We start from the raw sequence: 18,804 nt of genomic DNA on the forward strand, positions 1-18,804 counted from the left end.
TTTCTGGTCTCCTTTGGTGTGAGCGGCTTCCCTGGGCATTTTCCCCTTTTCTATGCCTGTCATGTTTGATAGAACCCTTTGAACACATTGCTGCATCTACAGGCAGGAGGCCCTATTCCGTTCATTCTTCAACTATGATCTTTCTGTGGGGATCACTGTCAAGAGCTGTGCACCAGGTCCTGTGTTAGACAGTGTGTTTGTAATGTCACACCTTACATCAGCCCCTCAGGGGGCTGTCTTAACTTCCAGTGAACAGAACTGAGGAAAATTGAGGCACGAACAGCAACATGAACATAGGGCAAGGGCAGGGTTTTTTTTTTTTTTTTTTTTGCAGGGGGAAACCCTGGTGAAGGTCTGGGTGTGTATAAATTGGAAGTATTTTAATTGGAGAATACTCAGAGCTACCATAAAAATAATCGGATGGCCCATCCTGAGTTCCTACTTGGTACTGTGGGGCTTTAGAATCACACCTGCCTTGTGTAGGCACACAGGGCTCACCATCTGCCTTCACCATGTCCCTGGTCCATGTTTTCAAATAGTGCTTCCCAGATCCCTTGAAGGCACAGGCAAGAGAGTTAAACATTTATTATGGGGGGGGTGACCATATAGAACTCTGGGGTCACCCTTTCTAAGCTAGACCGTCCCTGTTATACTCATGTGACCTCTTGGGCTTCTGAATATAGCTGCACTTGAAGCAAGGGTTTCAGTGGTAAAGAGCTGGGGCAGTCAGGCACAAAGGGACATCCTGGCACTTGAGAGGCCAAAGTAGAAATATCAGCATAGGTTTGAGAACAGCCTGAGCTACACTGTGAGACCCTATCTTAAAAATACAAAATAAATCAGGTAGAATGGTTGATGCCTGTGATCCCAGAACAAGGGAGGGGGCAGCAGAAGGATTACTGGGAACCATGGGCAGTCTGGGTACAGAGAGGCAAGAGGCAAGAGTAACAGGAGAGCAGGAGCAAGCTATGTATCTGCAGCTTCCTTAGGATCTGAGCTTACTGGAAGGTCTCAAACAAGGTGAGTCAGCAGGGCAGATGAAAAGTGCGTGCACTGTGACTTCTCTGTAATGTGTGTAAATCTTCCACCCCGTGCACCTTGACTTCTCTGTACCATGTGTAAGTCTTCCACCCCCTTGGCTGTGGGGAAAAGGCCTTGGGTGAGTTGAGTAAGACTGTTGCAGACAGAATGATGCAAGGGGGCTCTCTGTACACATTGCAACAGAGTATTCTAAAAAGGGGCCTAGAGCTACTTTGATGCTGTTTCCCGAGGGGAATCAGCTCCGGGCTACTTACTCTGCTGTCAGACAGACCTGCGGCACATGTAGCCCCTTTCCTTCTTTTGCCCTCTACACGTTACTGTGTCTTAGAGATTCCCAGCCTTGTCACACCTCAAAACACCCTTCTTGGACCTTATACTACTTCATTTTGTCTATGTCACCATTATTCACTCCTCCATACTCCCCCCAGTCCTACCACCACCATCACCCAAGTCCCTTTGTGCAAAGATCACCAGTACCTCTGCCTCATGGAAGGCTCTCCATGGGAGAAGATAAATATGTAGACATTGGATGTTATAGGTCTCATGAAGGGCACAGGAGGGGACTAGGGCCATGTGCAGCACACCTACCCTTTTCTCTCAGCCCGAATCTCCACTTTGTTCTACTCTGCACTATCCCAGGTGCTCGGCATTGATAGGGAACCTTGTTAGCCAACCATCTTTAAGAGGTGGGTCTTAGTTAAGGTGTGGCTTCACTGGGACCTAGGGTAAAAGGTGTGCAACTCCAGGTGCTCTCTCTCTCTCTCTCTCTCTCTCTCTCTCTCTTCTCTCTCTCTCTCTCTGTACCTTTTCCCACGGGACGTTGCTGTGCTTGGATTTCTTGTTTCCTGTTTCGTGAGTTTTCCCCTTATAATAAATAAAATACAATTGTTTTATCCTTAGCTAGCCTGGTTATTTCAACACAGCATGCTGACTCCAAGGGGTTAGCATCACTCTCTGGGTAGAAAGAAGCCCCGACATTAGCCTTGGAGGAGGAAGGGAAGGGCAAAGAATAATCCTGCCAGGTTACCATGGGTCATCTTTGCCCCCAGCTCCTATTGGGCAGCCTTCTCCCCTCAGCTCCCACTCTGTAGGGCTTTCTCCTTTTGGTGTGTCTGTCCATGGGCCTTAAATGTTAATAGCTTTGGAGAAAACCTTCCATATCCATGCCCACTTCTTTGAAAACAGTCTTTGTATTAAACTTCCCTCAAATTACCCAATTTGAGTAGGCCGTTCCCTGCAGGGAATCTAATTTGAGGCAGAGGTGATCAGGAAGAATGCCATAAAGGTGATGGTTAAAGGTGTTCTTGTTAGTGATCTTTCAAAGCATAGAAATGAGCATGCATCACTTCTGCTAAAAAACCCTCCATGGCTCCTCATTGCTCTGAGGACAAAGTCTACATTCTATAACCTGGGAATGGATACCGTGCTCTCTCTGGCCCCTAATGACCAAGTGGCATGTAGGGATGTCTACTAGAAGGACAGTGAAGGGCTTAGAAATGGGAGGAAGGAAACCCAGGAGGGTGCAGCCCTGCCACATAGCAGCTCCAGCTGGCAAATTCCTGCCTAGAGAAGGACATGGGTGAATTCTGAGCCAGTGAGCCATGCCAGGCTGCCTTCCCCTTGCCCAAACCTCTGCCCTCCTTCTCTCTGCAAGCGCAGCGAGCCCGTCCTGAGTTGAACCTCAAAGGCCTAGCCATGGGTGTGAGACTGATTTAAATCCAACCCAGTCCCTGACATCCATCATCTCCCTGAGATTTATTCAGTCTTTTTTAACTACAAAATAGGAATAACCAACCTCACAGGTTGTGGGAGATGCTTAAAGGGAGTGATGGTGATGAAGCCTTTCACCCAAGAGTTCTGTGTTCAAGGTGGGTCCTCTTCCAGGTAGCTGGGCCGGGAGAGCAGGGAAAGCATGTGGGTTGTAGGCTAGAGAGGCTGGGGTGTGAATTCCAGTTTTCCCTTGTCTGAAATGCTAGGAACCAGAAGCATTTCTGATCTTTGATTAGGGAGGTTCTGCCTGCATACATTTACTGGGCAGCACTGGGCATTTCTCTTTACCTCTCTGCCCCTCAATCGCAGAGCTGAGTGCTAATCACTTGCAGCAGTTGTGAGGATGGACAGGATCGCATCAGCTGGGGCCCTCGCACAGAACAGGGTGCTTAGCAAATGCTTTCTTTCTTTCTGTGCCTGCAGGGCAGGCATCCTCTCTGCTCCATAAATCCCACTTATTCCCCTCTTCTGTGTGATCGAGGGAGTAAGGTTTCCATCCAGTCTGTGCACAGATCCACAGAAACACAAGGGCATGTACACAGTGCCCAATAGCAACCTGCCAGGCAGTGGTGGCACACACCTTTAATCCCAGCACTTGGGGAGGCAGAGGCAGGCAGATTTCTGTGAGTTCAAGGTCAGCCTGATCTACAGATCAAGTTCCAGGACAACCAGGGCTGTTACACAGGGAAAAGCCGCCTGAGCGGTGGCAGGAGGAGGAACCGACCTAACAGCAACCTGACACTAGTGAATGGATGGAGCATTCAGACTGCACACTTAGTAAAGGCCCTCTTGGATGTGTGACTTGACCCGTGTCTGGTTGTTCAAAGTGTTCATGAGCCAGGAAGTGTGACAAAGAAGGAGACGCGGGTCTAGAACCCATCTCATAGCTGACCTGTTTGCCCTTGTGAAGAGCAGGCAGGCGATCACAAAATTCTAGGGGTGTTTAGAAGTATGGACAGGAAACCAGAAGCCAATAACCACTGTGAACCCCAATAACCACTGTGAACCCCAACACCCACCGTCCTACAGAGGAAAAAAATCCAAGCCAATGTTCTCTCAATGTTTAGTTTTATGTGTAAGGATGTTTGCCTTCATGTATGTCTATGCACCACGTACATGCCTGGGATGGGAGTTATGAGCAATCGTGAGCTGTCATACAGATGCGGGGAATTTAACCTGCGTCCTCTGGAGGATCAGCTGGTACTCTTACCTGCCGAGCCATCTCTCCAGACTCACAATGTCTCCTTTTAATGTTCTAACAGTGGGTGTTATTTTTTCATCCAAATCCAATCTGAACCAGAGCACATAAGCAGAGGGCATAGGCATAGAAACTGGATAAGGGGATTCTTAGACTTCCTCTGTAGCCCTTGGTACATGTTCCCACATATGAAGGGTCTAAACTAGGGATTAGATTTCTTTTATTCTCTTTTTTCTTTTTTTGGTTTTTCGAGACAGGGTTTCTCTGTAGCTCTTGGAGCCTGTCCTGGAACTAGCTCTTGTAGACCAGGCTGGCCTCGAACTCACAGAGATCCGCCTCCCTCTGCCTCCTGTGTGCTGGGATTAAAGGTGTGTGCCACCACCTCCGAGCCTAGATTTCTTTTTTCAAGACAGGGTTGCTCTGTGTAGCCCTGGAGCTCATTCTGTAGACCAGCCTAGCCTACAGAGATCGCCCACCTCTGCTTCCTAAATGCTGAGATTAAAGGCATGCACCAGCAACACCTGGTATTAAGAACTAGATTTTATGGCCCTGTTTCCCAACTTCCCACCAATACACTCCTAGCTCAGCTATCTGGCTAGCCCATCATCTTAGGCGGGGCCTCACACTCTCCCCTTGCTCTATCCTGCACAGGATGAAGCCAGACTCCCATGCTGAACCACGAGGTCTCCCAGATTCCCATGCTGAACCACGAGGTCTCCCAGACTCCCATGCTGAACCACGAGGTCTCCCAGACTCCCATGCTGAACCACGAGGTCTCCCAGATTATGTTGTCATTTTTTTTTTTTTTTTGGTTTTTCGAGACAGGGTTTCTCTGTGGTTTTGGAGCCTGTCCTGGAACTAGCTCTGTAGACCAGGCTGGTCTCGAACTCACAGAGATCCGCCTGCCTCTGCCTCCCGAGTGCTGGGATTAAAGGCGTGCGCCACCACCGCCCGGCTTGTGTTGTCAATTTTTCAGCTTCACTTCCTACCTTCTTATTTTTGCCAGCTATATTCTTTCTCTAGCCACACCAGGGTCCCACTCCCAGTTCTCTGCTCAGGCCGGAACCTCTGAATAGCTGCCCTTCCTCTCTGATCTAAAGAACCAGACTCACCTCACCTCCAGCAGCAAGCAATATTGCCTTCTCTCTCATTTACCACCTCCTGACTAATCCACTGAGCTAGGGCAGATTCCAAGCTCGGTGGAGACAGCCAGCAGCAGCCAGGAGGGAAGGGCTGACCTTGGCCTGGCCTTCGCTTTTCCCTGCACCACAGCCTGGCCATCCTCTGACCACTAGTATCAGCTCTCTGTTCAGTCTCCACAAAGGCAGGGACTAGGTCTGATTCTGTGTGTTCCAATCAGTACCTGGCCCAGAGAGGGAGCACAGAAAAATGCTGAAGTCCACGAACTTGGGATCTGAATGTTTCCAATGGGCCTTGTCTACCCAAAGTCTTGCCATTTGTTATTAAGATAATGATATCTTACTCGCGTTGGATAATGGCAACACCCTTCCCATATTATTTTAGTTGATCCATAAGTACATATCAGTAAGATGGGAAAATGCCACCTCTTTCTTTCTGTCTTCCTCCTTCCTTCCCTCCTATTTCTTTTTTGAGACAGGGTCTCCTGTAGCTCAGGCTAACTTCCAACTCCTTGAACTCCTGGAGGAGGCTCCCTCCCCACCTGCAAAGTGCTTGAATTATAACAGGTGTGCACAACCATGCCTGGTTTCCCACCTCTACTCTGTAGTGAACAAACTAGTGACTTACCCAAGAACTCTTGCCGATAGAGGACAGATCACACCTCGGGCCTATAGCCAGCTTAATCTCTGCCAATTAGACAGCATTAGAGGTGAGTGAGCGAGCCATTGTCCCATTATAAGGTCTCCTCCACAAAAAACACTCTAGAGCAGGGATACGCTCTAGACCTGGGGTCTTCCATGCCAACACGAGACGGTGTGTGTTGCTAGGCTCTGAACCTAGAGGCTCATGTGTGCTAGACAACCAGGAAGAAGGAGGCTTGCCTCCAATAACCCACTGGCACTCTAAGCCCCCGTAGAGCTGAAGTCTTCTTTGTCCCCCAAATACATCCCTGCCCTCTCTCCTCACAGCTGTCACATAGCATACATTGATCTGAGTCTCCTGAGGGGAGTCTCCCGAGGACATGCTAGCCCACTAGCCTTCCCATTCCCTAACAGGACCCAGCTCTACTGCAGAGAAATCCTCACACCATGATCCTTCTGCCCCTGGGTATTTTCCTTCTGCTTCTGGTAGACTCAGTTCTCAGGGTTTGGTAGTATTGTCTTAATGAGATTCCTACCCTACCCACCTACCAAGTCTTTGAAGGAGTTAAACAAAGGCAAGTGATTCTAGGGTTCACTAAGGGCATTTGTCACCTGCCCAGGGACTGAGACTCCTAGCCTGCTTCGCACTCCAGTTGGAACTCACCTTTCTGCCCGGCAGTGGCACACACCTTTAATCCCAGCACTAGGGAGTCAGAGGCAGACGGATCTCTGTGAGTTCGAGGCCAGCCTGGCCTACAAGACTTCAAAACTACAGAGAAACCCGTTTCAAAAAAAAAAAGAAAGAAAGAAAAAGAACCCCCCCCCCCAAAAAAAAACCCAAAAACTTCACCTTTCTTTTCCACTTCCCCACCAAAAGGCCTTGTGCCCCGGCCTTAGGTGTGCAACCCAATGCTGAGCCACACCCCACCCAACCCTCCGATGCTTTTATTTCTGTGTGCCCTCTTGTCTATTTCTCACACTCTGTAAGCGGGCTCCTAGAATTCACCTCACTGTGGTCATTTTCTTTATTAATGTTCTCTCCCAAGAACCCATTCCCATCCCAATGTCTGGAGAGACGGGACTCTCAAGGACCAAGCTCCAGCCCCTATTACCACATTACCGTGTTACTGCAGCCTCATCCTATGCAGTTGTCTTGAGTTCTCCTGACATGCTGACTGTTCAGACATTACACCCAGCCTTCTGCTTGCCCTCACACCCTCCTTCTGCAAAACTCCCACTCAGTTGTGGGCGATGGAAAGAGTTCCTAACCTTAAGCGCCAGTAGCTAGCTAACTGCTTTTCATCTCTCACCCCTTAGTTCTCAAAGCATCTGTTTGTTCCCATTTTACAGACAGGAAAACTGAAGTGAAAACCGAGTATGGTGGCGCATGCCTTTAATCCAAGCATTCCGCCTTTCGTCCAAGCGTTCCAGAAGCAGAGGCAGGTGGATCTTTCGCGTCCAAGGCCAGCCTGTCCTCCAGGACAAGCAGGGCTACGTAGAGAAACCCTGCCTCAAAAAAAGTAAAAAACAAAACAAACAAAAAAACCAACAAGAAGTAAACAAAAGCCCCTGAAGTTGAGGAAAAGCAGACTGGGACTGGATTTGAAGTGCATCGCCATGTTCCACAGTATTGCCTCTGTGCCTGGTGTTTTGAGACAGGGTCTCACTTTGCAGCCCAGGCTGACTTCAAACTCTTGATCTCTCACGATCCTCCTGTCTCAACACGTTCCCCTACCCCCACCAACTGCTAGAATTACAAGCGGCAGACTCCACCGTTCCAGGTTCTTCTTGATAAAAGAAAAGCAGGGCGATTGGGGGGGGGGGGTGATTTGTGAAGCCCAGCTGTAACCGAACAAATCCCAACACTACTGACCACAGGAGAAGCCTGCCAAACTGCAACCAAAGGCAAGCGTAGCCAAAGAAGAACACAGGTACACGCACGCTGGCGGTCGTACTGCACGTGCTCAACTTCCCGGCCCACGTTCCAGCTGCTGGACGGTACCAATGTCTGCAAGGGAGGAAGAAGGAGGAAGACAAGGTGGTCTCTGGAGCAACCAGGCGTGCTTTCATGCATCAGAACTCTAGTTCACTCTGCCTTACTTTCTAAACTCTGTTCCACACCGGTCAGGCCATGGCGCTTTCCCGGGCTTTGCACATAGTCTAGCCGCGGGAGATTCACCCCCTGCGAGAACATGGTACGGTCCGGGGCGGAGACTTAAACCCCGCCCTCTGGCGTCACGACCCGCCCCGTTGTGAGGTTATAAAGTGCGCGCGCGGCGGCGCTTAGCGCCGTGGCCGCGCTTCGCTGTCTTCTAGGCTTCACTGGGGTGGCAGCGGCTGGCCGTCTCGGCTCTCGTGCAGTCGCCGCCACGGCCTGGGCGCTGCTCCCCGGCTCCCCGAGCTCAGCGCGAAGCCCTGGCCCCGGCGGTCGGGGCATGGGCCAGGGGCGCGGCGTGAGGCGGCTTTCTGCACGGCCGTGACGTGCACCGACTTCAGCATGAAGACCCTCATCGCCGCCTACTCCGGAGTCCTGCGGGGTGAGCGTCGGGCCGAAGCTGCCCGCAGCGAGAACAAGAATGGAGGATCTGCCCTGTCACGCGAGGGGTCTGGGCGATGGGGTGAGTGTCAGTCACCCTGGGAGCTTTCCACAGCAAAGACAACTTTCAGGAAGGGACTCTGGCTAGCAGTGCTGCCCTGTGCTGGACGGGTTAGCCACTTCAGGCTGGCGTCCCAGACAACTACTTCCAGTTTTTAAAAAGGTCTCACCTAGTAGCCCAGGATGGCTTTCAGCTCGGAATCCTTCTGCCTCAGCATCCCGAGGGCTGGGGCTGCAGGTGTGTGCCACCACAACTGGCTTCTCGTTAGGGGAACCCAACTCTGCATCCTGTCATTTCTGCCTGGGATGAGGGTTACCGGTTTGAGCCAGGCAGCCTGGGATTCTAGTCAAACCTGGGTTCATTCTCCATCCTGGTGGCTCACCAATATTGCAACATGTGTTACATCACTTCCCATCCCCCAGCTGATGAGGGCGACACCACCCACTCTCCCCTGTTATTAGTGATATTTTACTCTTCAGCCCCCAGTTATTCTTCCTTGTCACAAGGTGGAACAGGATTTGGCTGGGAGAAACTGGATGGGGCAGGGTGTAAGGGTTTTGCAATCCCCTGAAACAGCCGCTGGATGGAGAACATGCCTGCCTGGAACAGGTGTGCCCCAACTGTCCTCTGTCCCGGCTTATGTGTGGCAACCCAGACTGTGGCACCCACTCAACAGCAGCAGCCCTGAGTCTGACATATTTAGAAGTGGGGTGGGAGACCCTGGGTTTTTTTTGTTTTTGTTTTTGTTTTGTTTTGTTTTTTGTTTTGAGACAGCATTTCTCTGTGTGTAGCTCTGGCTGTCCTGGAGCTCACTTTGTAGACTAGGCTGGCCTTGAACTCAGATATCTACTGGTTTGCTTTTCCTTCTTGAAGGTCTGCCTTCAAGGGAGAACTGAGACTTTCAGTGAACCGGGGGCAGAATTAAGATTCACACCACAGCTTTTCCCATACAAGGTTAAGCATCCCACACTCCCTAGCTGTACTTGGAGAAACTGAGGAGGAAGAAATGGTACTCAAGGTTTCCTTAGCAGGGCAGTGGTGGGGCACCCCGAAGACAGAGGCAGTCAGAGCTATTGAGTTGGAGGCCAGCCTGGTCTACAGGGCAAGTTCCAGTTCATGGAAAACTGGAAATTGAAAAATAACAAGTGATCAGAAAGAAAAAAGGTAAACCAGCCATCTGGTGGTTACTTCTATTAGTCCATAGTCAAGACCATGCTATAGATAACAGTTCTAAATCCAGTTTTGTCTTAACAGTAAATCATGAGTATCTCTTGCGATTTGTCAAAATCATTTCTTAAATGCTGGTGGCTGCAAGGTAACCCGTGCTGGAATTCCAATGACACTAACATTAGTCCCGTTGACCATTGCTGTGGTTATCTGCCCCCGAAGAAGTGAAATGGTCCCATCCCAGGGGCAAGCATTTGTGCTGCCCCATGAACCAGTGTATAACATCTTCTCTCAGAATCCTTCTTAACAGGGAAGGGACCTGCTCACATGCATGCTTTTAAGCGTTTTCATTGCAGGGTCATGGGTCTGCCATCCGTGGTGGTCCCTGTGGAGATATCCTTCCTGGTCTCTCCTCTGTCTTCCAGGGGCAGGAAGCCTAGTAACTATGTTTTTCACAGTTTTTTTTTTAACTCAGGGAGGTTTGTACTCCCCATCGGATGATTTTTGAGCAGGTTTTTAGTATCCTAGCAGAGAGTTTCCCCTTGTTGTTGTCCAACCTTGAAAATACAATGGAAAAAATGTGGGTGTAATTGCCTCATAGACTGTAACAAAGACCAATATGAAATGCAAGCTAGTCAGTTTAGCTCTCTGGGATCTTTGGCGAAAGACTAGGTGGGGTAGGGGAGGATGCCCAAGCAAATTTTGTTATCTTGACATCTCTGAGAGGCCTCTCTACCTCCTTGGTCCTTGAAGACACTCCCTAGTGGCCTAGTTTGCCTCAGAGGATCAGTTCCCACTGAACACCCTGTTAGTGGCAGTCTTGAAGGAAGGAGGGCATGGATTCTGTGAAGGGAAGTTCCATGATGGGTGAGTGACTACATAGATAACTTGGTGATTGTTTGGTTGAAGCTTGGGTGGTATGCCTTTGTTGCAACAGAGGGAGTTTTTGGTACTTTTTTCCCCCTTTGGTTTTTCAAGACAGGGTGTCTGTGCATTGCTGGTTGACCTGAAACTCACTCTGTAGACCAGCCTGGCCTGAACTCAGAGGCCCCTCTGCTTGTCACCTGAGTGCTGGGATTAGACACATGCACCACTACTCCTGGTTTGTGGTATTTTCTAATCTCTGAAAGACTGGCTTGGACTGTGATTTGGAAGCCATAGTTAAATCCGTGCACGTCCCTGCTTTGTTTGCCCTTGGATGGGGAGCTTTTCGTGGTAGAGTCCTTGAATGCTTGTGTCTATTCTTAGGGTTCTGTCCAGGACCCAGCATGAGGTAGTGCAGTGTAGTTCTGAGCTGGTACATTGTTTGGCCCCCAAAGCCTAGGACAGAGGTGGAGTCACAGTCCGGGTTTTGATAGAAGAATCCCAACAGTTGTGGATGACTTCTTAGCCTAGATGGTGGAGATGGAGCTCCCATCTCTGGGAATATGCTAGGTGGAGTCAGATTGTTGGGGTAACTCTGGAACTGGGGGTTGGCAATCGTCTAACAAAGTCTTTGTGACTTGTGACTCTCCTGTCCCTGCTCCCTCAGTTCTGCGTGGCTGTCCCCCCAGCTACAGAGACTACTTTTTTGAGTTAGCTCTGTGCCAAAGACTCGTCTAAGTGTGGAAAGGAGAGCCAAGTGTAATGCTTTATTAGCAGGTGACTCAGTGGCAAGTGTGGAAACTCTGCCCCACCTCCACCCTCCTGCTCCTAAATTCAGGAGCGTGTACTTGAGTTAAAACCAACTGATGTTGGATCTGGCCCAACCGCCACAGCACAGATGAGCAACCCAGAAGAACTCGCTAGAACCCGGCTCTGTCTCCATGGGTGCCTATCAGCTTTCTTATGCCAGAGGTGTGGGGACAGCAACACTGAGCGCTAACCAGCATGTGTGTGTGCCTTGCAGTTGCCAAGTGAGTGCCGATTGCTTCTTAACTCCATGACGGGCATGGTGTCTCCTTCCCAAGCTTTCGAGGGAACTCCCCTAAACTTGGTGGATAGGGTTACCAATAGCCCACATAACTTTATCTGACTAAATGAACTGCCCTCCTCCCCGCCTCCTGGACTTCAAACCTCCGATTTATGAGGCTACCGGGATACCCACCACCTGATAACCTCCTGGTCACCATGCCATGTGCTGGTGGTCTTTCTGGTCCTCCATCATAGTCCACCATTGAGTTCTCTCTCGGGGTCTCTGCACTTGCTCTCCCTTGGTAGATCTCCCAGGTTGTTACCCCATCCTCTAGTCCCAGATCTTTTCCTTCTGTAGACCTTATCATTACCTAGTTGTGGCATGCACTTACTGTTTGAGTTATTGTCAGCCCTTGGGAGCAGGGGCCTCGTTTGTCTTCCTGAGCCTTGTGTTGCCAGTGCCCAGCACTGTGCTGTCAAGTAGTAGGAACCCTGTAGATATTAGCTGAGTGAGTGAATTAGTGGGACTTGCCAGGTCCTCTTGGCAGGAAGCCCTGTCTTTAGCTTCAGTGAATTCCTTAGCTTTCCCCAGGTCTCTTTGCCCGTATGTGTTAAGTGTCCTCGAGACCCAGTCTGATTACGAGCTTGGCTTGGGGGCTAAGTGTCAAGTGGGTGGAACCAGGTGAACCACGATCCCCCCACGTGGTTCTAGACTGTAGAAGGCCAAAGCCAGGATTCCTGCCCTGTCTCTTTTTTTCCTCTGAGACGTGATGGGTTCACAGCCACTGGAGACTTTATTTTCCTATTTTGAAATAGATTCAAATCCAGGTGTAGTGGTGCACGCCTTTAATCCCAGCACTTAGGCAGAGGCAGGTGGATCTTCAAGTTCCAGGTTAACCAAGGCTATACACAGAAAAACCATCTCAAGCAAACAAAAGCAACAAGAAAGATTCAGACATCTCAAAATTAACACCTGAGGGTTTGAGTTAAGGTGAATGGGATGTGTTTGGTAACTGATTTGCGAGTGAGCCCCCTTTTTAATCTATAAGTCATACAAGAAGTCTTAACACCATAGACAGAGGACCTTGGTCATGTTATAGTCAGAGTTGTAACTCCAGGATGTTGGGAACCTCGTAACCTAAGTGGCCTACTTCCTTGGCCTCATCATCAAAGATTCTACCTTACTTCCTGAAAGTAGAGTAGCTGAAGACTTGTTCCTGGAGCAGGTTCTCCTCGGGAGGGGCTCAGATCGAGTAACTGAGCTCCTCTTGTGTGTCGGCCAGCAGGCCTGACTTTAAGGAAGGGAGGCCAGAGGGGTATGCACACATTGAGATGGTGTGACCAGGAGGAGAGGAGGAACTGGGCCTGGAGGATGAGGGAACTAAGTCGCCTTGGCATGAGGGAAGGCTTCCTAGCAGAGGAGGGGATGATCAGTCTGACTTGTGAAGGATGAAATGACATCAGCAAGGCAGATAAGAAGTAGGACCGGTGAGATGGCCCAGGGGGTAAATGTATTGCCTTGACACCTGATCACCTCACCAGTTCAATGCCTTTCACCCATCATGGAAGGTAAGGACTCCCAAAAGTTGTCCTTGGACCCCCCTTACATGCGCACAATAATTTTTAAAAAGATGTCCTAGGCATAAGGAATAATGTAAAGAGACACAAGTTTAGGTAGAAAAATACAGTGACTGAAGGTCTTTGAGGGGCCAGCCTGGGCTGCAGTCCCAGTGGAGGGGCCAGCCTGGGCTGCAGTCCCAGCATAATCCTCAGTAAAGACAAATGAGACAGAGGATGTTGTGTCCTGACCTGTGGGATTAATCTGCATCTGCCTTAGAAGACTTAGGGGTCCCAGGAGAGGAGCCTGAGATAGGCAGATACTCATGAGCTGGTGTCAGCTCCTTGGGGGGTTTGGGACTGGAAGGCAGACGTAGGTATGTGTAGTCCTTATTCTACCACTGAAGGTCTGTGTAGCCACACTCACAAGCCACTGTCTCTCGCTGATTCCGAGTCCCTTCGTGTGTGAAATGGACAGGGTTGTGGCACAAGTATTTCCCCCATCATGGTGCTGAGCCTGGCGACCCGTGTGCCAACCCCAGGAGCAGGAAGCATTGGGGTCTGTTCTCATTAGCAGATAGTCATTCCAAGCCAGCGCAGGAACCTTGTTCTGCTGCGTTGCTTCCCACCCTGCCTCGGATTCTCAGTGCAGGGAGGACGGCTTGCTGGGTGGGTCCCTTTGGTTCCTTCCAAGCCACCTGGAGAGTGTTGCCAGGCCTGGCCTGCTCTTTTTCCTCATTCTTACCAGAAATGGGGCTTGCATCCTCGTTGGGGTCCAGGTAAGTGCCCCAGAGGAACTTATGGATCACCATAAGGGCCTGTTCTGGGGACTCCTTGGTGACGCATATACAAGCTGGTGGCGTTGCCATGGCAGCCCCTCCTACTCCAGTATTCCTGAATGTGCTAGGTCTGAAAGTGGGGGGTGGAGAAAGCGGGCCACTGGGGTCTTCAAGCACTCATGTCCTGGTCCTGGTTAGGAGCTAGGAACCTGGCATCCTAAAAGACCTACCCTTTTGTCTTTCCCTCCCGAGACTCTACTGTATCTAATGAAAGCTAAATACGTTAATCCCCGAACCCCTGGGATAACCCTTGTAGGCGCCAATGTTCCTATTAGAAGGATCATTTGTAGATTAAGAAGCCATTAGTGAATTCTAGTAGAGTACAGAAGGTCTAAATTGGCAAGACCCTAGCCCTCATCTGCTGTATCCTTACCCCTTAATTTAGCGCTGGGGAATCAGAGACCTTAGAATGGGAATCTACGGAGACTTGGGATGCTGGACTCCTGTTTGTGAAATGCAGGACTTGGTGGCAAGGCCAGGTACTTTGGCAAGAACCGCATGGCTGGGGTTTGCATCTGTAGTGGTTTGTCCTCCCTTTCTGGCCGGATGTCGCTATAGGCATTATATTAGGACATATAATTCCCATAAGAGCCCTCAAAAGGAGACTTCATGTTTCTGAGAAAGAACTCACCAGTGTGTTGGGACTCGGTACATGACTGACCACTGCCCTCTCTAAAGTTGGAAGGGTGGGTTATTGGCTGGTTCTTCCTGGTGTTGCGGGTGGAGGCCAGCATTTCATGGCCTCCCAGTCCTTCTGCCTTCCTTTCTGTTCTTATATATTCAGTCTCTGTTGCAGTTTGGCAAGATGTTTGCACCTAAATCTTCCAACTTATGTTCCCTTTCCCTTAGTAGATGCTGTTTGTAGGGCCCCTACCTTCCTCTTGGGCGCATCCCTCATCTGATATCCCGTTCCCAGGAGAGGCTGGGGGCATCCCTCTATTCCTGGACCATTCAGGCCTTCTGTGTCTAATTCATGGCCTTGTGTCCCCTGTTGAGTCTGGGGTGGGTGCTCCAAGAACTACTAGCCTCTGGCAGATGCCTGAGAAGCAGAAGGGAGGTAGAGACTGGAAGCTTCCTGCTTGGTTTGGGGTCCTTTGGAAGTATGTTTCTCTCCAGAACCATCTGTGTTGTCCCTGGCTTAGGTCACCCTTGCACTGAGAGGAGACCTTTCCTGGTTCCCTGTGATACTCCCTTTGACCCATTCGCCCAGGTCAGCTGATTTCTATTGTCCATGCCCTTTTCATTCATCATGGTGCCTTCAAGCATGCAGATGTAGATTAGGCACCTGCTCTTTGTATGGCTCCGTTCTGGGCCTAGGAACCCAGAGTGAGGCATAGTTCCCGCAAATGAATACATACCTCCCATAATGAAATGGGATATGGATGGAGAAGTGAGAGACAGCCTGTCGGGCATGGCCACTCCATCCTGAACTGGGCACAGGAACTCTTCCCAGGGGGAAGGTGGACGGGCTAGTGGCTGACAGGGTTCCTCTGTGTGTGCTAAACACCTGACCAGACTCAGAATGAGAGAACCATTCTTGGTGCACTGCAGGCTGGGCCAGGAGAAGCCCTGTGAGGTTTGGATTGACAGCCCAGCCCTGGACACGGCAGGCACGGCCTTCCAGGGTTGTCCGTTCCACCATGTCTGGCCCTGTCACCGTCACACGTGTGGACTCTGGCTGAAAGTACCTGCCTGAGGCAGCCCAGAAGACAGCTAGCTCATCTCTGGTCTTTGGAAGCGCACCACTTGGTGCTTGGCTGGGTGTCTTGACCGTCAGCTCCTCATAAGCATGCAGCTTGTGCCCAGTCCTTTGGAGTGACGTGAGGGTAACTTCCTCACTGTGCAAACCAAGGCAAAGCTTCCGTCCAGATGACCCAGATGTGGCATCTTTGGGGTCTGGGAATGTGGGCAGGATGCCATCCTGCTGGAGAGCCCCAGGGGCCCTTCATGCCTCTGCTCTCTGACTCTTTCCATACCTAATAACTGGGCCAGTTCTGACTGTATTTTCCCCACAGGCATCTATCACCAAAGAGGACACTGGGTCCCAAGCAGGGTGAAAATTTGCAAGAAGCATTAGACCCAGGGTTTGTGTTGCTTTAAGACAGCGGGAGGACACTGAGGCTTGCTTGATAATTACCTGCCACTCAGGCAGATCCTCGCTTTTTATGGGGCTCTCGCCTAAACATTATCTCAGTTCCCTCAGCATCTGGAGAGGTAGGAATTAGCCCCATTGTACAGGCGAGGAAACTGAGGCTTGCACAGGCAATGACTCATCTGAGCCACACTTCCTGTGTGTTAGAGGTGAGTTCTCCTGGCTCCTGTTCTTTGGACTCCTCCTGGGTGCAGCCCCTCCACAGTTGATGTTGTAGAGGTGGTGGAGAAGCCACGTAGGCCGCGCAGAAGCTTCCCACCTGCTTTGTGGGCCACGTGATTCCCACTGTGTGCTTGCCCCTCCCGTCTACAGGATGGGGACTCTCTGCCCCTGGCTCTGACTCACTGCCCCAAATTCTTCTCCTTTATAGCTCTGGTCTCCACCTGATAATCACATTCTCTCTCTCAGCAAAATCTGAGCTTCCAGACAGGTGGTGGTAGTGGGGGGCATGACTTCCAGCATTCGCTCCCGACTCCTGCCCCCACCAACACCTTCCCTTCCTGGTGGCACCTTCTAAGTGCTTGTGCTTTGGGTTTTATGTTGGGCCACTTTGAAGAGCTGGTTCTCTGTTTTCAGCCTCTTTGGGGTAGTCCGATGCCTCTCCCCCATTTCTGAGTTGTTGGTCATGTGCTTTGACCCTGCCTTATAGGGAACTCCTTTGTGTGGCAGTTCCGCCACCTACAGTCTCTGCTCACCTTCCATGCCTGCCTTCAGAGCCCTGCACAGCACATTCTGTACCTTTCCCCCAATGCACACCCTTGTCACACCTAATGCATGCTCGCCTGCTCACTATTTATACCCTCTCCTCTGTGAAAGCAACAGTCTCACCTCACTGGCCATGTGCACCTCACACACATTGAAAACAGTTCTTTTTATACACACACACACACACACACACACACTACATACAGTCCCTGTCTGGAGGTCAGAGCACAGCTTGAAGGAGTTGGTTCTCTCCTTCCACCATGTGGGTCCCGGGGATTGAACTCAGTTCCTTAGTCTTGGTAGCGGTTACCTTTATCCATCAGGCGTCCAAATATTTCCTCATTTACTCTCTTCCAAAACCCCCTGAGGTTGTTCCTATGCTCAGAGAGGTTTAATCACATCCCAGGTCGCATCATGGGGCAGAGCTGGCCCTTTCCCCAGAACTGGGGGCTTAGATTCAGACTCTGCCATTCTTAGGTAAGGGTAAGAGAAAGCCAGGAAACTGTTTTCCATCAGCCCTGGGGAGTGGCCTCCTTGGTTACCCTGATATTAGATACTGAACAAGGAGGTTCTAGCACAGCCCTCACCACTCCCGTCTTGGGCCCTGAGATTATGAGATTGTGTTGAGTCCACTGTGAGCTCACATGACCTCACAGCAGAAGCTCGGGTATAGGCGCATGTGGGTGGGGTTCACCATTGCATAGCCAGTCTGCACAGAACTGCCCCCATGACAGAACAGGCATCCAGGTGTTATCTCGTGCAGGTGTTATCTGTTTTGGGTGTGGACTACCGTGTGGAGTTGGGACCAGCCATCTGTAACATGGCGTTGTGCAAGTGGTGAAGGGACTTGGGGTCCAAATACCTGCCTGGAGTGATGGCGAGGTCTCGCCATGCCTTTTGTTTCCTCCTTGCCTTGCCTGCCCTTCTAAGGAGCACCATGAGAAAAGTGGCCTGGCATAGAGTGGTAAGGAACCTGCTCCGGGCCTCTCTGATGTGTTCCCCTTTCCTCTGTCCACGTGCAAGGATTTGCACACACAGATCAGCCTCCTGTGCGAGTCTTCGCTGCATAGGATTAGTTTTTTTTGTTCCGCCCTATGCCTTTCCTCTTCTGTGGAAAATGATGTCTTCAAATGAAAGGCAGAACCTGCAAGTGTCAGAGAACGTGTACTGGGAGAAGGCAGGAGAGGGCTCAGCATTTCCATAGCAGGGCTGGCTTGGCCGAAAGCAGCCCAGTGCGGCTTGAGCATTCAGCCTGCTGTGGGATTTGCCCAGATGTATGGCAAACCTGTAGAGCCCTCCCGACCCCAACCCTGTGTGAGGTTCAACATACACAGATGAATCCACTCCAGTCTTGGTACTCACAAGTTTTACCGTTCAAGGGGTTGGGAGTTGCCAGGTAGCTATACCTAGGATTCAGTGGGACTGGTGATGTATGAGAGAGTGGGTGGGCCCAGGGAGGCTTGAGGGATGAGGAAGCTGGGCTTGGCTGGGTGCTAATACTCTCTGCCGCCCTACCCAGGAGTCAAACAGGTTGGGAGTGGAGGTGGAGGCTTTTGGTTGTAGCTCCCTCACCAGCTGGACTTCCGCCAACCAAGCTGGCGTAGAGGAAGTATTGACAACCAGATAGCATAGCTGATTATGCCCTGGGGATATGCGAGGGAACCCTCACTTCCTAGTTCCCCAGGTGACTGTCCCAGGGCTGCTGCAAGCTGCTGAATTTTAGGGCCCAGATTCTGGCCAGGAGGTGGACGCTAGGGACCATGAACTGTGTGATCTAACTCATTCCATTTTAGAGATGGGGAAACTGAACCCCGGGGAAGGAAGTTGACACGGGAGTTGGGGCACAGAAGGCCTGCTACTGCCCCTGCCTGTTCTTTAGGAAGCCTGCTCCTGTGGCCGTGGTGTTACATGCCTGTGATTCATCACTCAGGAGGGCCACAGCAGAACTGCAAGTTTGAGGCCATCCTGGGCTGCATGAGACTCAACACCACCAAAACTAATCAATAGAAAACAAAACACAAATGAAGCTCTACCTGGCCTACCCTCTGAATGACAGCAGAGGGGAGGGACTTGGAGACCAGGACTAGGGCAGGTTTAAGTCCAC

The 18,804-nt window shown here is 50.7% G+C and overlaps 1 protein-coding gene across 1 annotated transcript in view; it reads left to right on the forward strand.

The window, feature by feature from the left end:
- The first annotated feature begins 8,067 nt into the window (after positions 1 to 8,067).
- Positions 8,068 to 18,804, forward strand: part of LOC121447603 (diacylglycerol O-acyltransferase 2) — a 28,048-nt gene continuing 17,311 nt past the window's right edge. The window contains exon 1 of the mRNA XM_041650946.1: positions 8,068 to 8,408. Within this exon, the coding sequence (XP_041506880.1) occupies positions 8,288 to 8,408 (121 nt within the window). The 5' untranslated portion in view covers positions 8,068 to 8,287. The remainder of the gene's footprint in view (positions 8,409 to 18,804) is intronic.

The sequence above is a fragment of the Microtus oregoni genome, unplaced genomic scaffold, assembly GCF_018167655.1.
Source record: "Microtus oregoni isolate MIOR12 unplaced genomic scaffold, Mior012 000000F_ref0000247, whole genome shotgun sequence".
Classification (NCBI taxonomy): Eukaryota; Metazoa; Chordata; class Mammalia; order Rodentia; family Cricetidae; genus Microtus; species Microtus oregoni.